The sequence below is a fragment of the Limulus polyphemus genome, unplaced genomic scaffold, assembly GCF_000517525.1.
Source record: "Limulus polyphemus unplaced genomic scaffold, Limulus_polyphemus-2.1.2 Scaffold159, whole genome shotgun sequence".
NCBI classification, from domain to species: domain Eukaryota; kingdom Metazoa; phylum Arthropoda; class Merostomata; order Xiphosura; family Limulidae; genus Limulus; species Limulus polyphemus.
Window position 1 is genome coordinate 352889 of NW_013665769.1, and position 21372 is coordinate 374260.

General features: G+C 32.4%; 1 protein-coding gene across 4 annotated transcripts in view; it reads left to right on the forward strand.

Annotated features, from left to right (window-relative positions):
• Positions 1 to 21372, forward strand: part of LOC106476877 (syntaxin-12-like) — a 63288-nt gene that overhangs the window by 21659 nt on the left and 20257 nt on the right. For all 4 annotated transcript variants that reach the window (XR_002609775.1, XR_002609777.1, XM_022381379.1 and 1 more), the window contains exons 5-7: positions 11975 to 12044; positions 14569 to 14659; positions 14886 to 14960. Coding sequence is in view for 2 of the 4 variants with exons in the window: in XM_022381379.1 (XP_022237087.1) it covers positions 11975 to 12044; positions 14569 to 14659; positions 14886 to 14960 (236 nt within the window). In the remaining 2 variants the exon portion in view is untranslated. The remainder of the gene's footprint in view (positions 1 to 11974; positions 12045 to 14568; positions 14660 to 14885; positions 14961 to 21372) is intronic.

The following is a 21372-nucleotide window of genomic DNA, read 5'->3' on the forward strand; positions in this document are numbered from 1 at the left end:
CCACTATTTGTCTAGTTTATAAGTAGTTTCTAGGTGTGCGTTGGAGGGGGGGGGGTTAAATTTGGGAAACATTAGTCCAGATCATACAGTTAACATAGTGCTAATATAAGCAGCGGGATCAAGTTAGGTATACTATGAGCTTGCTTTCCCCATCTGTCAACTTATGAAACTTTAAGTGTTATTTTTGTGAAGGTTTGTTGCTAAAGTTAAGATCATCCTCATTTTTTATTTTAGTTTTCTCTGTTAAAAAATATTTAACAAGAAATTAAAAGTTTATACACTAAATAAGGATTTGTAGTACTTGCTAACACTCAAGGCAGTTTTGTGCTTCATTGACCATGTTCAGTAACTATAATTTTTTACTGATTTGGATCTCCTGAAAAAAAGAATTAACGTAGCTTTCAAATATGAATTTTAGAACACAAAAAGTATATGTCACTAGATTAGAATGTCCCAAAACTGCTGTACTTTATACTGTTTTACCGATCATGTCACAATCGGAAATCACTAATTGCTGGTTATTATAGTGCAAAATTGGCTCGATTCTGATTGCCAATTCCAATTATGTACATTAAAGTTGCCGATGTCATTGTGCAGTATTGTTGACAGTTTACCCTCAAAGTTGTAACGACTATAAATAATGTACTTTGAAGCTTCATTAAATTTGAAATGATTGAAGTTATCAATAAATGTGCTATGCAAAAACAAAATCTCTTTTTCGTTTTTTTATTTGAATGAGAGAAAAATAAAAATGGAGACAGACCTTGTGGCTAGTACATGATCTGTACATAACGTTATGTGACCATTGTGAGAGACAAATAAATTGTTGAGAGGGTCATTGCCTAAATTCATCATTCACTTCATCCATAACTTTGAAGACTTTTGCTGTCTCTCTACATATTTTGAACTAAACCACTTTCTAAATCAAATGAAGTATTCCAACCAAAGATCAAATAAAGTGACAGTGTGATTCTAAGGCCTCCATATAACGTAATGTAGGCTACATGCACATAGTATATGCTGATCATTGTTAATATGTGTACCATAATGCATAAACTCAGTGTGCACATGGTGCGAATGTTCATCGTTCACAGAGCATCCATGTACTAACTTAACTTGTACACAAATTGTGTATTACAGAGTTAGTTGTATACTATACTGTACAGGGCTTTGTTGTGCAAAGAACAAAGCTATGCTCCAAATCCACTTTTGGAAGGCACAATAATAATAAAACTTATATATTTTTCTCTTGGCATGAACTTGAGGAATGACCAGTGCTGCAAGACAGACTGTGAAAACAGCAAAAAAAATTTTTTGCTCCTAGGAACTGGTAAAATGAGCGTAAAATTTCCAGTGTGGTACTAATAGGGAGCCACATGGAATATCGTTCCAAGAACTTTACTGGAAAAGTCTGTGCAGACCTCCAGCAAGCATGCAGTGTGTATTAGCTCTGTGCATAGAGTGCTGTTATCCACTGTTTGCTAATGTATGGTTTGTAAAAAAAATGAGTTGTGCTTTGTAATGGGAGGAGCATTGTTTTTTAACCTTTCTTTTGTTCAGTGAATCAACTTGTGTGAATAAATGAGAAACAGACAGGGATTGTTTTAACTGATGATACTTTATTCAAAGGTGAATAATGTTTTGTGTCAAAAGAGAAAGGATCATGATTGTAAGCATGCTTACAAATCAGAAAATTGTTGTGAATAAAGTGGTCTGGATGGTGTTATTTTTATAACTAATTATAAATAAAGCACTAGTAATTTATCCAACTCTCTAAGTAAACTATGAATAGGTTAAAAAATTATTTTAGCATCTGGAGCTGCAAAATATGGTAAACACAAACCAAACAATTTTGCTATCAGTTTGCACTTGGGAAATTAAACATAGCATCATAATATTTATGTAGAATAGAATCTGCTATATCTATTGGTTATAAACATGTCCATCACCCCTGGAAGGTTGATTAGAAAACAATCTTGAAACCCATGGAGGGAGAGAGGAGGGGAACTCTCTGGTGGCTTTGACAAATTTATCGGTATCTCAGCAAATCAAGAAAGTAGGAGCTTCACACATTAAAGTTTTGCTGATAATTATCTGTAGTTTGTTGTTCTAATTGGCTAGAAATTGCAGAAGCTTGTTATTGAAGTTATAAATTTCTGAAAGTGAGAAATTGGAGCTCAGGCCTGTCACATTACACAGAAAAATCAAGATTGAGAATGTTTTAAATACTTTCTTTAGAAATTAAGAAGTACTTAGATAATAAATATTTGAAATACAATGTACATTTCCATGTCATCTTTAGTGACAAAAATTGATAATAAAGTTGTTTGATTAAATTTTGAATGTAACAATAACAGGGTGCGACATGTTCAAAAGAGCCAGGCCCAGTTGCATAGGATTAATTGATAAGTGTCAAGACTCAAGAAAATAATCAACCAATCAAAATTAAGGTTTCTGATTATTACTATTTCCAATTATTGGAGCTGTTCAAGTAATGGAAATTTTTCAGTTATGTTTGTTTACATTGAATATATTTCAATCACCAAAATATGAATGAACAGATGTCTTAGAGGCCTAATCTATGCTTTGGTTTGCTACTTCTTTTGCATCAGACTAGCTTTGCCAAGATTATGGCTCATCTGTGTTGCTTTGAAGAGCAAAGCAAATATATAAACTTGTGTATTAATGGAATCTAAACAATCTGTATGGTTTTCATGTATAGCCCTTTACTCACTACTAATAACCAAAAATATCAGGAATCGATTAGTTTAGGTTATTAGTAATGAGTAAAGGACTATACATTAGAAGCAAATTAAAGTTTAGAGATGGCTTGAATAGGTAATGAAAGAAACTTTATTATAGATTACAACATTTCAACAAGTTCATCATCATCAGGTACCAAAATCATAACAGTTTTGGTTTTAGAAAAAATTCCAAACTTATTGAAGACTGCAACTTTGTTCAAGTAAAATATATTTTTGGGATAATTATCAGTGTTAGATCTAACACTATTGAACCCAGACTGCCAATATAAATGTGTTCAAAATGGATAAACAAATTGAACTTATCACCTCATTGAAAGGGAAAATAAAACTATTAAGATCAAGCTTAGAATTTCTTACTTTTCATCATTTGATTGGATAAGAAGCCCATTTTTGTTGAGCCTTTTGAAACTTGAAGGGAGATTTATAAAAAATGTTACATGTGTCATTTTGTTCAGTATATGTGTGTACATTTTTATTAATTAACATTATACAGCATAAAATATAATTATTCGGGATGGTTATTTGAAAGATCAAAAGTGTCAGTTATATGTGGAACTTTGTAAATCAACTTAAAAAGATTTAATTTCAAATGAATGAGATCAAGTGTTATAGATGCGATATAAGTAATGTTATTATAATGGAAAAATATCCTATAATTATCCTTGCAAAAAAAATTGAAATGGGTAACTGCACATGATTAACATAGTTGGTCTTTACAGTTAGATCAGTTGATCTTAAAATGCAGGTATTAATCATGAAGCATTTAGTATAACTTGCTGTTTTTTTAGGAAAATCTTCCAAACTTGTGTATGGTTGGTGCATCTATGAAGCTTTAGATGAGATATAGTCATATGATTTTCAGGAGTTGTTTTAATCTTGGATAAAGTCAGTTCAATTTCCAGGCTTAGAAAGTTCTTAGAATTATAATGTAATCAAGATTTCTGTAAATAAAAATGTTTTTTCACAATTGCTTCATCAAAAAATTCTCAAATTTCAACAATTAATATATTAATGTTTTGGTCCATTATTTTATAGCCTGAATTGTCAAAAGACTTGATGCATGACAGAAGTTTTGGACTCTTCATGCAAGCAGTAATTACTAATGATAAAGTACTTAACTGATTGGCTGTGAGAAAGTAAAACTTTCATTATATAGCTAAACTGGCATTGCATGAGTTATCAGTGTGTGGAATGAGTTAAAGTTGATTATTGCATTACTTTGAGTTTGAATGAAACTTTACCTGTGGGTTCTTGAAAATCTGGAAAATTATAAAATTTAAAAAATAATTTTCAAAGCTTGGAGAGTCCTGGAAGTTTTCCATAAATATCCTTGGAAGTCATTGAAAATATTGGATTTCAGTATGGAACAAACTCCTGTGTTTGATTACATCATATTGCTGATTTCTAAGGAAAATAATGATCCTTTATGCTTTTCAAATTCATTGCACCCACAAAAGTTTTATGTCTCATGAATTCTTGGCAATAAGTCAAGTGTCTGTTTCACTAGCATCTTGATGCAACCAGTTAATAACTGATTCTGACATTAAGGATCCCAAGATCAACTTTATTTCAATTCTCAGATTGCTTAACTTTATACAAAAGCGTGTCTGAAATGATGAAAATAAATTCACAGAGGTAAAAAAGCATTTGAAGAATTGGAAAGTCATTTGGCACTATTGAATTGAAGCTTGCTTCAGGGAAGGAAAAGGTTTCTTGCTCATGTTTCAGCATAAAGCTACATTATGGGCTATATGTTCTGTGCTTACTGCAACTATTGAACTTCTCTTTCGATGTTATAAGAACACCTGTCAAGTTTTCTGCTAGGTCACAAGGTGTCTAAAGGAATATGAAAGAAAACAAGAAAAACATTAAATGAAAAGAAAAAGGAAATAACAGTCTTAAACTATGATAATGTCTTGAATACAGGTATATTTGGTAAAAGTAGCATTTTATGTCTGTGTTGGGAATGCCTTTGATGAAAGACAGTTCTGCAATGATAACTTAACTATAGACACAAAAACGTTATTTTCCTTCAACTTCTGCTTATGAGATTTGCATGCTACTGGCCTTTGGCTAACTACCACGTAAATGATCATGTTTAATGTGATTTGTGCTGTTGTATGATAATGCCATCATGTAACAATAGCCCTCTGCCAATAGGAGGGCAATGTAATCTCTGTGCACAGTAACTTCCCCTATGTACTTCTATTTGTGGTAACTTCATTCTTTTCTTTGGCATTACATTAAACAGACTTGTTCAAATTTTTTGTCTAAATTTAATTTGAGATTTGCTTTGATAGCAGATCTTTGGTTTTAATTTTACATTGGCATTTGTTTCAAAAGTGCAGATTCTTATTTTGAATTCTCAAGTAACAGTGACTTCTAAATATTTTTGTGTGAGTGATGATGTTACACACATAGACGTTATTTCTACTATATCTTTTGGAGGCTTGTTACGTATTGGGGATGCTGCAGTCTTTGTTCAATGCATTGTGGATTACCACATGCTTATTAGGCCTCCTACTCCCATCTCTTCAACCAGCATTCTTTCTGCTTAGTTGTGTTTGGCCTATTTAATCTGATTTGCTTTGGGTAGTGCCTTATCACTCGAGGAATGATCGTAACCTTCCAGTCTCTTTCTGGATATCATTTTCAGGTATATTCTTTTCCTTATCTTTTGCCTGTGTCCTTTAATATTCTTTATTCTATGAACTCAATTCATGGGGTTGCTTTGTCTTTCATCCTTTGCATGTTATTAAGGTTTATGCTGTTTCCTTTCTTTAACAGCTTCTCCATCACATCCATATGACTCCATCCCCCTTGTGTTCATTACTCTTTTGTCCTGACTTGCAAACATTCTTCTTTTCCTTCCTAGATTCCCTGTTTTAGGTATCTATTTGGCCTGCTTGGGGATTGGGCTCCTTGCTTTTTAGTTTGCTGTCTGGTTCCCCAGTTTTACAACATCACCTTTTTCTCACCACCTTCCTATATTCCCTCTCCTCCCTCCACGTTTTGTTTGAGGCACTCCAGAGGATTAGCCTGTTCCACTTATTCTATTCTGTCTCTATTTATGTAGATCTATGGTCTTTTTCACTTGGTCTGCAGTAAGCCATGGCCGATGTATCAGAGATTTTCATTCATGTACATATTGTTCCATCCTTCAGATGTTTTCAATGTTTCATCCATCAGATTTATGGCTTCAAATTCCTTGCTCTTCCATTTTACAAAGGTTTAGCCCCTTTTATATTAATTTGTATCATGAGGGCCTTTGCTTGCTATCTTCATGACCTGGGGCTTTCATTCTCTTTCATGGATGATTGGCTTCTGTTGGCCCATTCTTGGGAAGTATCCTCTTTTTCACATTTCCCTTCTTTTGAGGGCTTGGCATGGCAAGGTGGTTAGAGTGCTTGACTCATAATCTGTGGGTCACAGGTTGAAATCCTCGTCCTACCAAATATGCTCACTCGTTCAGCTGTGGGAGCATTATAATGTCATGGTCAGTCCCACTATTCATTGTAAAAGAGTAGCCCAAGAGTTGGTGGTGGGTGGTGATGACTAGCTGCTTTCCTTGTAGTCTCACTGCAAAAATAGGGACAGCTAGTGCAAATAACTCTCATGTAGCTTTCAACAAAATTAAAAAACTGTTCCACTGTTCCCTTCTTTTGAAGGAGACTGCTTGTTTGGGGTGGTTTGTCAAGATATCCAAGCTCTTTCTCATGCCTACTAAGTATTTGGTACATCTGGGCATTTTCTTTATCTCTTGTCTCAGCCAAGCTCAATTTTCTCTTTGCCTTCAAGCAGTCCTTTGCTTTGGAGTTCTCTGGCTTCCCTGGAACCCCCTCATTCTTTTGGGGCACTCATACAACTGCCTTTTTCAGTGGAAGTGCAGAATCAATGGATTCTTTCTCAGGCACTATTGTTTTTGATTGTGAACTTCTCCCCTCCTATATTTGAGGAATTGTCATGGTGGATAGAACATGCCAATACTACTTCTGGGATTTCATTTCCACTGCCCACACCAGATCTACATCTCTTCATCATTGCTTCCCTCTAAGATTGAGGTGCATCTCTGGGTAATGACATGACTTCTGGCACTTAGATGTAGAACAAGTTCCCAAGCTTCTCACTGTTTATTTGGCATATTGCCATTTTCTACCCCTTCTGGTGGATCAATCTGTCATGATCCACTGTGACATTTTGACTGTTGTTTCTTACATTAACTATCAAGGGGGCACCCTTTCCATGACCATATGCTTTCAGATGTTGATGTTGGACCTATTCTTCTAGGCTCATTCACATTGAGTTTGTCTTGTTGCCTGTCAAGTGTCAAGAGCTATGAACTTCGTGGCGGACCACCTCTCTTGGCTGGACCATGTTCTACCCACACAGTGGTCTCTCCACCCCAGGCCATTTGTTGGATTTGCTCTTGGATTGGGCAAACCCCTCATAGATAGCTTTGCAAATCTTCTCGACTCCAAGCTTCTTCTCTTTTGGTCTCTTGTTCTTCATACTTTGGTTGTGGCTGTCTATGCTGTCAGCTAAGACTGGCCTCACCGGTTTTTTCTATATGCCTATCCTTCTCTTCACCTCCTCACTCAGGTTCTTAACTCAATAAGTGACACTTCTTCTCAAGTCCTACTGTGGTGCTTCTGTGGCTAGTTCTGCCTTGTTTTCCTCTGCTTCTTCACTTTGTGTCCAGTCTCCTTCTCTTTATCTAATGTTTCTTTACTCTTGCTTCAACCTCACATGTCCCCTTTTCATCAATGGATGTTGTCCCTCCATCTTCACATGTGGGATTTGTCTGGTCCATCATATGTTTGACTAATTTTGATTGTGTAACCTTCTTCTTGTCACAGTCTTATGGCTCTTCCACTTTGTCTAACAATGAATGTGGTGGGTTTTTAGTCTTTGGTCCATCAACCACTCCTTTTCTCTTGGCCATCCTATTATGAACCACTTTTCTGTCTTTTTTTTCATTGGATGTTCGACTGTGGTTTGTTGTTCTCCACCTTTGCTGGTTATCAAGTGGTGTTGTCCCTTACATGTTGCTTTTCATGGTACTATAGGGTTTTTCTTTCCCTGTCTTCTTCACTCTTTTCCACCCTTTCCTTCTTAACTAACCTCCTCATCTGACTCCCATGCCTAACTGGGTCCTTAGTGTTGTTTTGCATGCTCCATTTTAGCCATTGGCTTCTTGCTCTTAGTACTCTCTTTTTCTCCTTCTTCTCACCTGTGGTCAACATCTTTTGAATGTGTATGTTATTGATGCTTCTCACAACCTCTTTTACCATGGTTATATACTCCTCTGCCTGAATCAACTCCTGTGTCCTGTTTGGGCTGTTCATTGTTACTAATTACAGAAATCTCCTTTTTAGGGTCTCTGTCATCATCTGTTTCTACCCTGGGACCCCTCTTTTTCTACCATTACTGAATGGGTCAATCATATGTTTTGGTTGGTATATTCTTCCCAGGATATGGCTGTTTGCAGGCTATTTTGCATTTATTTGTGACCGATTCATCAACCTTTTCATTCTCTTGCTTCCCAGTTATGGTGCAGAATAACTAACATCTTTAAAAAAGAAAAATTTCTCTCTCTTAGCATTGTGTCTAAAATGTTAAGTATACATGACCCTAAAATATAGATGGCAAGTGTACAGAATGAATTACTACAAAAAGAGAATTATGTAAAAATAATGCAATACAACAGAATAAACAATTGAAATGTTATGCAAAAGTTTATTCAAAGAAAGAGAACATATACAATTAATGTAGCTCAGCATAGATAGTTAAACTTCATTAGTGCATTTATTAAAAAAAGAAATATCATTGCTCAGGGTGAAGCGGCTGCACCTGGGAGCAGATGCTACACTTTGGAATAGTCTGATGATAAATTGGCAGATAAGGAAAAATAAACCTCATTTCATCAACAGCTGAGTCTAATACACTGAAAATTTAACGAACGATGTGTCTCAGACATTAATGATAAGATTTATGAATGCCAGAAATTCAAATATAAAATTCATGTTTAAAGCTAACCAAATTGTGCAGATTTGGAAAGTAATATTGCACTTAAATATGTTAGAACAACTGTCTATCAGTAACAAAGATTTATAAACTATATGAAAAATTACAGATGTCTTGTTACTGTTAAACGTTCTCGTAAAAGGGATTGTAACAAATAGTGTTGTCTGTGGGATCAACCTGAAAGTGACTGGTGTTATCTAACTATAATTGTGGGAAAAAAGACCTGTGATATGGATCCAATTTCTCTTAAGTAGTTGTTATGCTTAGTCACCAAGTTGCAGTAGGCACCCCTACATTTTTTGATAGCACCTTCAGCAGATGCCTGTTAGTATAAAACCCCTATATTTATTATATAACTTCTCTGTACCTTGTTTCAGTTGAATAAGATTTTATATAGATATTTATTTAACAGAGTAGTGTAGCCAAGCTGGCCCATTTTATTATACCACAGGTAATGGAATGTCATGGAAAATAAGTTGCAAAGGTAATTTAATTGAATAAACTTTGGAATGGCAGGAAATCTGTCTTAGCTACAGTATTTCTGAAAAGGATTTTGAGTTTTAACCACTTCAGACATTTAGACCATTGAAATAAAATAACACTAAGTAGTAATAGTAATAATAAAAATAATGACCAGTAAATGAAAAAAGAAACAAAAAATACAGTTACATAAGGTAACAAAGCTGAGATTGGTTGGATTGGATTAAAGAATGAGAAATAAAAGTATACTACACTATACTGTGTGTGTTGCATTTTAAATTTGTAAAACTGGGGCCAAAAAAAATACAAACTATTCCTGGTTGATACAACAAACATCAAATGGTTTAAACTTTGTAAAATAGTAGGTAGCATTTTACATATGCATAATATTTTTAAACCAAAAATAACATTTATTGTTAGCATTTTTTTTTTACAATTATAAAATGTCACAGAAGCAAATATTCTACATTCCCAGTTTGCCCCTGAAGAAGAAAGGTCCACCTTTCGAAAGCACTTGGGTTAAAGGGATTTTATCATCTTGTATCAAGACTTCTTGAACCTACATATTTTTCTGACATCATGAATATTCTACATATATGTAGTGTTCCAATTTACATTTACCAGCTGTACAATGTGCATTCTCTATTCCAACTAAATGCACATGTTAGATCATTTAATATATGTAAAATTGAATTTGTATGTGATGGCAGGAAGGGTGGAGAAGTGTTTTGTCATATTTAGTTCATAGCAAAACAATTTTGCCTTCTTTAACTTGTGGGTATGGTCTTGTATATTTGAAACCTGTCTCAACTGCATGATGGTTACTGTATTTATACTATCCATTGACTTTGTAAAGAGTAGTTATATTAGAGTTTCACTGCACATTTCTTTCCATAGATGGCTGTGCATGTTCAATAGTTGTAGAATATTTAATATGAACTTAAAAGATTATAGTAATACCTCCATTTAATAATTATTGAGCAGAGCAACTGGGCTTGAGTGAATTCTGGTACTTCCAGAAAACCAAATGTGTAATAAGATTGAGTTGTAAGTTAATTGTTGCTTTAGAAAGTGGGAAAGTTCATCCTATAAAGCCCTGGAATTTTGTTTTTGGTCAAGTTTTCTAATACTAAATATATCCTGTAACCTTATTTTTTTGATAAAATTGTGTTTCTTCATTAGCATTCTGTAGTATCGTTAAACTTGATTGCAAGGTGAAAATTATAATAAGATATTTAGTTTCAGGACAGCTTATGTTTTTTCCACAAGTGGTATTTAGGAGAACTTACAAATAGATCTTCAGTTTAGAAGTATTTGTTATATCCACGTTTCATAAATAACATTTTCATTTCTGTTCACTAGATGGAAGCACAATTTGTTTTATATAATGATCGTATGTGACTTTTCATTGCACAAACATGATATCTGCCAAAACAGTTTCAGTAAGAATAAATAAAGAATAGTGTAAATTAATTTTCAAGGTATAAAGGAGATCAAGTATCTATGCAACTGACAGATCTGTGTACATGTTATTAATGTGTGGGTTTAAAAATGCCAGTTTCTTAATTTTCAAAACAATACAATATATACCAGTTTACTCTTCACGTTTTCAGTGGACTGAATCTGGCAGCTTGTGTGTATATGCGTGATATCATACTTCTTGGCCTGGGATCTATATGATATCCTCTCTGTTAATTTACATGACCCTAGTAGTTGGTGGAGTCAACTGTATGCACATGCTATGAGTAATGGTGAAGTTGGAAAGTGTGGGTTCTGTAAATATCCTCATAACATCGGTCCAGTGCTTTGGGGTACTTGTACTGTCCTGGAAGAACCATTCCAGCTTCATTGGCCCCAGTGTAATCCAAAATTAACTGACAAAACTGATATGATGTTAACAAGATATACTACCAGTTAATTATAAAAATAGAACAAATGTTCACTTATCAACCTACTTCAATGAAATTGTTTAAATAAAATTAGGGAAAAACAAGAAATACAGATTTTTGTACAAAATTGAGAATGATGTCGGGATGGCAATGCCTAAAAGTACAGAAGTAAGGTAGGGATGAATACACAAAACCATGCAAAAATCCCTACATAAGTAGCCAGTAAGTACTTAGTCAATCTTACAAGCTTATTGTTATTAGCCACTGTAAGACTGTATGGCACTATTCAGCTTAAATACTTTTATTAAAACCTGAAGCCCTCCCAGTGGTGCAGTGGTATGTCTTTGGACTTATAACCAGGTTTCGATACTCTTGGTGGGCAATGCACAGCCTTTTGTGTATCTTTGTGCTTAACTTCAGTCAAACCTTAATTCATGCAACTGACAGGAATTCAACATTTAGTTGTAGAATAAAGGTACTCTTGGAAAGATTTGGCTACTTGTGTAGTGATTTTTGCATGGTTTTGTGTATTCATCTCTACCTTGTTTCTGTATATTTTGGAGTTGCCATCCCTATATCATACTTAATTTTTTCTAATTTTTTTATTTAGTACTTGTATTCATATAAAATGCTTGGGTCTGAGTAATTTATGGTTGAATGAACCACATCATCACCATATCTTCTTGTGCATTAGACAGTTTATATAATTTAATAATGTTTTCTCCATGTATATTTGTTTTATAAAGTTCAATGCATTCCTAAGAAAGTATTAAGGTATTGTACTTGTTCAACTTTGGAAAATCATCTCTTGTACAGCCACATCACTGGATCGAGCACAGAAACAACTTGGAACAAAAACCGACAGCTCATCATTCCGGGATAGAATGTGAGTTTATGGGAAAAGTTTTCATTGGAATGTCTACGCAGTATAATGTGGTCATTTTTTTGTAATGTAAAATTTTAAAAATATAAGTTGTTTTCTTCTGTTTGTGTGAAAATTATTCAATATAAGCCATCAACTTGAAATATTAAATTACATATAACTTCTTGGATAATTAAAATTTAAAATCATGAGTATTTTCTTTTTTCAACTTACATGTGTTCATCATGTATTGATTGGTTAAGTATTGTTACGTATCTGCTTGCTTGTTAATTTCCGGTATAAATTCTTTCTGAGGAACTTCAGCAATACAAGTCCCTTCTTGATTAAGCCAGTTTATTCTTTCTCGATACAAACTTTTAGTACACAGTAATTCCACAGTCAGTACTTTTCTTGTCACTTTAAACTTAACAAATTTTATAATACATGCTATAAATCACAGCGATTCACAATTTCGATAACCTTGCTCTCTACGAGGGCAAAACACATACTAGCTCGAAACAGAATTGTAATTTACCTGAAACTCACAGTGACTATTGTTCACTTTCTCATCCCCTGGATTTTCTCTGCCAGGCTTATATACTAAGAAAGAGGCATCTCCAAAATTTGCGAAGTTCCCCGATAATTCGTGACTTCCACTGTCATAACAATATTTAGAGGAACATGGAATATGAAAGCATTACACTTAATTGCTAAGGCGGGAGCTCAAAAATAAGAATTTATACTTATAATTGTACACATTATTAATGGTATATAGCATATTAATGTACTTAATTGCTAAGGCGGGAGCTCAAAAATAAGAATTTATACTTATAATTGTACACATTATTAATGGTATATAGCATATTAATGTACAAAGCATTTTTGCTGAACCAGGAGTTTCTTTGACAAACTGTGAATTTCACTGTGCTGGATGCATAAATGCAATGCTGAGGATGTATCTCAAAAACTTGTCATTTTCAATGCAGTTCCAAGAATTTATACTTACTTAATTTTGTTATTGTCTGAGATTTATCTGGATATTTATTATAGAAGTTGAAGGATTTTAAAATGAATTCAGAATGCCAATTTCAGAAATCACCATATTATTCTTTGGATGAAAAAAAAAGTGGTCTGATTTAAGCCTGACGTTCTTAGTTGTTACATGACTGCTCTTTGTTTTGATGGTAACCTGGCACAAAGTTTGTGCACATCTGAAAATATGCATAGGAAAGAAATGCTATATAAAGCCATCCACCATTAGAGCTTGGCAATTTAATAAGTTACCTATGAGCAGAGATTATATTGATTTATGTCATGAAAGCTAATTGTTTAATCAAAATTCTGATATTAGTTATCAAGTAAATAATAAGCTAGTCAAAATTATTGTTTTTTATTATTATTTTTGTTTTCAATTATTCCAGTAATCAGTCAATCAAAAGTACAATTAAATCAATTGTCAGAAAAGTAATCAACTAATTGCAATTAGGATTACTGATTATTATTATTGTTGTGTGATTTATTCTAGCTATCCAAGTAATTGAAATATTGCTGCAAAATATTACTTTCCCCTCTTTGTTAGGACAAAGTTACCAAGGCTAAATGTCATTGTTATTAATCTTGAACTGCAGAATAGTGGGATGACAACTGGTTGACTCTACCCACTTTCAACTTTTTTTTGTTTTGAACTGTTTATTAGAAAGGGACAACTATGTGGCAACACATGCTGCCAACTTTTTTTATTCTTTTTAAACTGTTGACTAGATTTTATTTTTTGGCCTGAATGAACCACGGTTTGAGGAACACTACTAATCAATTATTCAAATGTAATCAATTAATGGGCTGTCGATTAATTGGTTAGCAAGTACCACTTATCACCTAGCTCTGTCCACCATAGGTACTGATCAGATTAATGTAGTGAAAGTTAACATTATGAGAAATTATTTAGTAGTTTTTATTTGTCACAGTTTTTCTTAGCTAATATTAATTTATTACATTTCATTATAAATTTCTTTGTTTGAACAAGGCTTTGTTAAATTTTATTCATTACTGATTATCAGTGAAATGCAATGTCTGTTACTGAACTATTTGAAATATATCGTGCAAGCCTATATGTTTGCAGTTATTTTTGTTCAGGTATCACAAACATTAGTTGTCATAACAAGTTTCATAAATTTTGTGTCTAATAGGAGTGAAATGTTTGATTTATTTGATGAAACACAGTATTATGCTAAATTGATGTTAAAAGCATTGAAACAGTAAAAAAAAACAAACAACAAGATTAACATTGATTTATGAAAGTTACATTTAGTTGATAGTTGAATAAATGCTTCTATAAAAGCCCAAATTACATAATTTCTTAGTAGTTTGTTTTAAATGGCATTAATGTACTTTTATAACCTGTAAGTAAAAATTATTATAAGTTTTAAGCAATTGTGGAAATATATACTCAACTTTTATTTACATGTAGAATATCAGGAGAAAGAAAGCTTTTTTTTTAATCAGATGGTCCTGCTTGTTTTCTGTTACCCATTTTTTTGAATACTTTCAGTCATGCAACACAACAGTTGGCAAATGAAACAGTCAGTGATACCACTATTTGTCTCAAACAGTTATCAGAGCTGGTGGAAAAGGGAAATAAGGTAGATATTTTTGAATTCTTAATCTAGTAATTGATTAAGTTCCTTTTAAATTTTGTTTAGAATTGAGGTATGTAAAGAAAAAAATTGTAGTAAAATGAGAATTGATAAAAAGACATGTTTTTCAAGTGAAAACTTATATTGTTACATTGTATAATTATCCTTTAAACAGCATACCTGGATTTATTGTAAAAGAATTAATGATACCATTTGAATACTTTGTTTACAGCAACAGAAACTACAGTTGGAAAGATTAAAAAATGAATTTAAAGACACAGTTCAAAGATATAGCTCTGTACAGAAGGTAAGTTTCAGTATTTATTTTTAAGTATATTAAGGTTTGTAGATATAACAAAGAGTTTTTTTTAAACTGATGATAATTTTATAGCCAGGTTTGATGGGTAGCAGTTATCAGCCGTACAGTCTTTCTTCAAGTGTTTGTATGTAACAAATGCTAAGTTAAAAACATCTAATGGTTTATTTTTAAATTGAAAAAAATCCATCTTCTGTAGAAATCAGAAATAATACAAAAGTTTTACATTTAACTGGTAGCACAACCTGTTACAGAGTAGTAGATTGCACTGACAGTATTAATGTTTAATCCTTTGGTACCCACCCGATTCTACCCATTGCATGAGGACAAAATTACACTAGTCTATTAAATAAAAATGTATATAAAATAAGCTTCTAGTATTTTAATACTCCAGAATTCAAAGTTATTCAATAACAAAAAGTTTCATTTCTCTGCAAGGAAACCTGAAATAGTTTTGAACAAAATGGTGCCAGTTTAAACCTTGTTACTTCAATAGAAGTGTAGTTGCATTTATTCTAAACTTGTAATGAAAGATTTTTTTTTCTGATCTTTTCAACTTTATAAGCTGATGTGACTTGTGTAGAGATCAGAATAAAGTAATACAAAATTGGCTTAGTGATATGTTGCTAGAAGAAAAGATGTTGAAAGTCTTCATAAAGCTTATAATAAATTATTATTAAATTTCTAATAAGGCATTATGATTTTTCCTAATATATCAGATCCTTAGGGAACTGTACAAATATGAGCTGTACATGTATATATGTATAGAGAGATTAGCACGATTCACTGGAAAGATACGTAGCAGTATAAGGTAGAGTGAGTGGAACCCAACACTTTAATTTTAGCTGTAGTTTCCAATACATTAGGTGTGTAAATATTTAGCTGATTTTTTCTCTATTAAATATTTATATACATGTTTATAGATTCAAGCACAGCAAGTTTTGTTTTCATTTTAAACACCATTGCCATGGTCCAAATTGGATTTTATTTTCACAGCCAAAGATCTTTAATTTTCAACATAATATACCGTGGTTCAAAGTGAATTTTGTTAAATTGTTCTTTTGTAGAAATATCCTCCTGCATTTTACAGTGTAACATTAAATTTTAATACTGAAAGTCATATAGGGATGATTTGTGTATAGCTGTATCAGCCCTATATTCTTGTTTGCATTGTTTTTGGCACTGCCATCTCTACATCATCTTACATTTACAAAATGTTTGTATTGCTTGTAAATATTAAACAACAGACATTAGTAACTGAGGCCAAAGAATACCAATAATCTATGTATATATTTACTACGCTGTTAAAGGTCTACCTTTCCTATAATTCTGAATATTAAACAACAGAAAATAATATTATATGAGGCCAAAGCAAAACAGTAATCTACACATATATTTACTACACTAGATCTACCATTCTTACAATTATAAATATTAAACAACAGGAAATAGTAGTAAATGAGGCCAAAGAATAATAACACTGGTCAACAAAATCGAACTTTTTTCTCTCATTAAAGATGTAAACACATTTTTCTAGACCAGTTTTGCATACTCATTCCAAATCTGTTTTCTTCTAGCACATCTAATTATCAAAATGACTAGTGTTAATTTCAGCACAATTTAGGTAATAATCGCACATTAGGCTACTTAACATTACAACTTCATTCTTTTTTTCAGTATAATTACCATAAACGTTATACACGCCATACAAATGGTTAAATTTATACAGTACATATTTATGAAAAAAGAAATGTACAACAACTTAAAAACATTGCGAGTATGAATTTCTTTTGTGAATTTTGTCTGGATTGTCAACATCCAGCAGTAGTCTGCCAGCATACTTTCATTCCAGAAACCTTGGTAACGATTTTCCATTGCCTGAATGTCTTGATGGAAGCATTTTCCCTGCTTGCCACTCACCTCACCAAGGTTTTCAGGAAAGAAATCTAGATGAGAATGTAAAAAATGTAATTTCAAGGACATGTGACAGCCCATTTTTTGATGTGCATCAAGCAGTTTCTAGACTCCATCTTTATATGCGAAAGACTTGTGGTTACCTAAGAAGTTTCCAAAAATCCACATGAAAGCCTGCTATGCTTTTAGTCTAAGACATTGAGGTTTTCTTCAAAGTCTTAATCCTGCAAAACCTTCCTGATATTTGGAAATTTCTCAACAAGGTATTGAAACCCTCTCCAATTAATCTTACCCATCACTTTTACAAAACTCTTCATTAAACCAAACTTAATGTGGAGAAGTGGCAGGAAAATCTTCTTTGGATCAATTAAAGGAACACTGGACATTGCTCATTCCTGGCTCATATATGCTTCTTTGATGCCAGACATGTCTGATTTAATGATCCACAGTAGCACAACTGCCCCATAGTCATAGGAAACAACAGTATTTTGTTAACTCTCCTTGCATGTCCATTAACATACCAATGAATTTGAGATCACCACAGATATTCCATTGAGAAGTGCTGTATTGGATTGCTTCGAGTAGTATACTCATGTTATTGTACGTCTCCTTTAGATGAATGAAATGGGCATTTGGGATGCACGGTTTTAAGTTCCCATTATGCATGGTTATTTTTTTTATTCAATGCAAAATATTATTGGCTAAAAAACATAGTTCTCTTTCAAATCTGATCGCTCTCATCACAAAAACTTGATGTGCTAGAGGAAAACCAAAAACAGATTTGGAATCAGTGTCCCAACAGCTATCTTGCCCACCTATAATTATATTTGATGAAAATGACTTGTTGGCCATTGTGATAATCTACAATGATAAAGGTCTACCACTCCTAATATTATGAATATTAAGCAACAGAGAAGAGTAAATAGTCTAAATAATAATTTGATTTTTCACATAAAAATTGAAATGAATTGCAAGTTTTGATTCTAGCTTGTTTTTGGCATGCTCCCGAAGAAATTATTAATGTTTGTGAATTTTCTGAACTTTTTATGAGCTAGTACAGCAGTGATAGACCAATAGGAGGAAAGTAATAGTAGTTTTTAACAAAACAGCATTTGTCTTTGTAACTTAAAAAAAAAGTGTAGCTTTATAAATTTTAAGCCAGCTACTTTTTCCAATTCTGGTTCTGGTGTGATGTAACTGCCCAAAAGTCATAGGCTACTTATCCAAACAGTTGTAGGACAACTGCCCCCCCCCCCCCACTCTTAGCCATATCTTCTTATATTAACTCTCTCAACACAGGCTTGGTCAATTTGACTGACCACATAACCTCTTTGTACTCGTTTAAAGCCTTTATAGATTTAATACTTCTAACTTTCAATATAGTGAGTATATCTTCACAAAATTTGGCAGTCTTTTAGTTCATATTATAAGTCTTTTACATACAAAAAATCATATTTTTTAGTGAATTATCTTTAATAAAATAAAAAAGATTTGTCCATTAATATATTGAGTATTTGTTTTGAATAGTTTGTGTGCAAAGTAATTTTCATGTTAAATTTAAAAATACTTTTCCTCATCTCAAAAATCTCAAATTTCCTTTATGTAATCCCCAAAACCTTCTAAATGCATTTCAAACGTTTTTTCAGTAAAACTTTATAGTTTGTATTATTTTCTCTACCCTGTCTCAAAACTGGATTGGTCAATTTGACCAACCTCGTAACCACCAAAAATAAAAATAAACTTAAATTACCATTTTTTTCTTTCTAGAATGACTTCAAATTGTAACAAGAAACTACATTAGTTTATCCTAAGTAGCTCTAAGTTTGTAACAGTATACATCTATTTATAACTAAATTTATTATTTTATTGCCCTTTGAACCCTGTATAACTACTGTCCGTGCCATTATAAGTTGTAAATCACTCATGTAAATCACGTGCAGCTCATGTTAAGCTATCGAAATTAAATTACCCACGAGCTGCTCCCATGCGTGACTCGTGAACCATTTTATTTATATTATTATTATTATTACTAATTGTTCTTAATCTAGTCTTAAATAACTTAAAAAGATCCATATTTTTAGATTTTAGTTACTTTTAGAATAATAAATAAAGAATAAATATGAAAAACAAGAAATAAAGTAATAACCCATTCTTCTTTTTCTTTCTCTTGGGATTGCAACGAGAGTTAACCCTAATTTTATATACTATACATAATAATGCACTTAATAATTTTTATTTAATTAAATAATGCACCAAAGAATATAGACTAATAACATGCAAAAAGTAGACAAATTTGCTTACCTCTCAAAATTTTCCTGGCTTTCTAACTATGCAACAGGTACAATTACAAATTCATCCAAGCTAGTCGTTAACTTTCCCATGGGAATGAATCTTGTACTGTGAGTGAAATTGATGATATTCTGTTTAGAATACAACTTTATACAATACATTATTTGATTGATGAAATTACCTATAATCAATAGAAAGTCAAGGTTTTCATCCATCAAATAATGTATAATAAAACGTAAAGGAGAACTATCAATGAATTGTGAAAGAGAGGATGTGACAGGTGGGTGTAGCAGGAGAGGTCTGATTTTCTATTGAATAGCTCTGTAACAAAACAAAATTGAAGGCTATAAAAATTATAGTTTGTTTGAGCAATAACGATTTTATAGAGAGTATTATATGTTTAATTTTGTACTTTTTTTGGGGGTGGTGGATAAAATAGGGATGATGACATGCTAAGCCAAAATGTGTCATGTGAGTCACACTAGTGGAAATTCAGGATTTTTTTAAATATTACCTTGTAGAGTTATGAATTTAAAACTTGTATATTATTGAAATATGGATTATTAGCTAAGATTTTATGCTATTTTAATTGGTATAACATAAACATAAAGTAGTTTAATAAAATTTTGAATGTAAGACACTAAAACTTTGTGTCATGCACTAAAGGATACCTGGAGCGATAGGGTTAATATAACTGACTAAAATAGGAAAAATAACACATATGACAGTACTGAGGAGGAAGCAGGCGCTTAACAATGTTGTCATGAATCAGATGATTGCTGGAGACCCAGAATTTCAAAACCACAATTTGTTGGAATTTTTGAGAGAAATAACTCACAACTTACAGCTCTAGTGTACTTATGTTATATAATTTTGCATAGTTCAACATTTTTATTTTATTACAATAGACAAAATTTAACATGAAACCTGTGTTATTTTCTCCTACATAAACAGTTTTAGATAATTCATTCTTCTATGAAATACAAGAAATATGTGTTTTTGTTTTCTTATCTTAATCAGTTATAGTAATGTAGTAAGATATTTTTTATTACTTGTTTTGTGATGTTTTTCCCCTGTTTGAAAGTTAGTGTATCCTTTGAATGTATACAATAAAACTTAATATTCTGTGTATTGATTTTTTTTACTCCTTCACTTCTTACATAATATGGGGTTGGCTCCCTAAAGACACCGATTGTATAGTGTACAAAGCATTGAGTATTCTACATGTTACAGTCATCCAATTTTCATCTATTATTGGCATGGTAATTCCTCTTTCACCCTTAAACTTTTTAAAGGAACACCAAGTTTCTGTAAAAAAATTTACTTCAAGGGGTAATGATAACATTGTTTACACTAGAATTATGATGTTTTTTAAGATTACTACTAGTCATTATGTTGAAATGATGATTTTATGCACATAGAGTGTATTTAGGTTTAAGTGGATATTATGATAAAATAGTTGTAGAGTTATCTCGACTGAAACAAAAAGAAGAAAGATTAACAATATGATGGATTGGTCTGGTTTGCTATCTTAGCATTGGTTTCTTCCCTTGTTTTTAGGCTTGTTGGGTACAGAAACAAATGAAAGTCAGTGGCAAACATCTTTTAAAGTAAAATTCTCTGTCATTGTTTATTTTGTAGCATGCATGTTTGTATTATGCCTATTGATTACCTTGACCATCCCTACATATATATAGTCTACAGACTATAATAATTATTGGAACTAGCAGAAATGCCACCCTATAGGCCACTGTTTGTGCTAGTAATTACTAATTGCAGCATTCATACCTCATTGAAAAAATTAGAAAAAGTTAACATTTTCTAAAACAATTTTTTTTTTTTCTGGGAAGTACTGTACAGGAGAAGTGTTTGGATTGTGCTCTTTAGTCATATAGATCTCATTGCATCAAAATGATTCAATGTACAGAGTTTTGTTTGTGGTACCATTCAGTAGATGGTGCAAGAGTTTTGGTTACATACATAGATACTGACATATATGCTACCAGTGTAGTAAATATATGTATGTATAATATTGTGATTCTTTAGGATCAGCTTCTATGCTCAATTGTTTAATATATATAATTGTAGTAAAGGTATACTTTTACCAGTGTAGTAAATATGTATGTAGATTATTGGTATTCTTTGGCCTCAGTTACCATTCTATGTTGTTTAATTGTATAATGTACGGTATACTTACAGT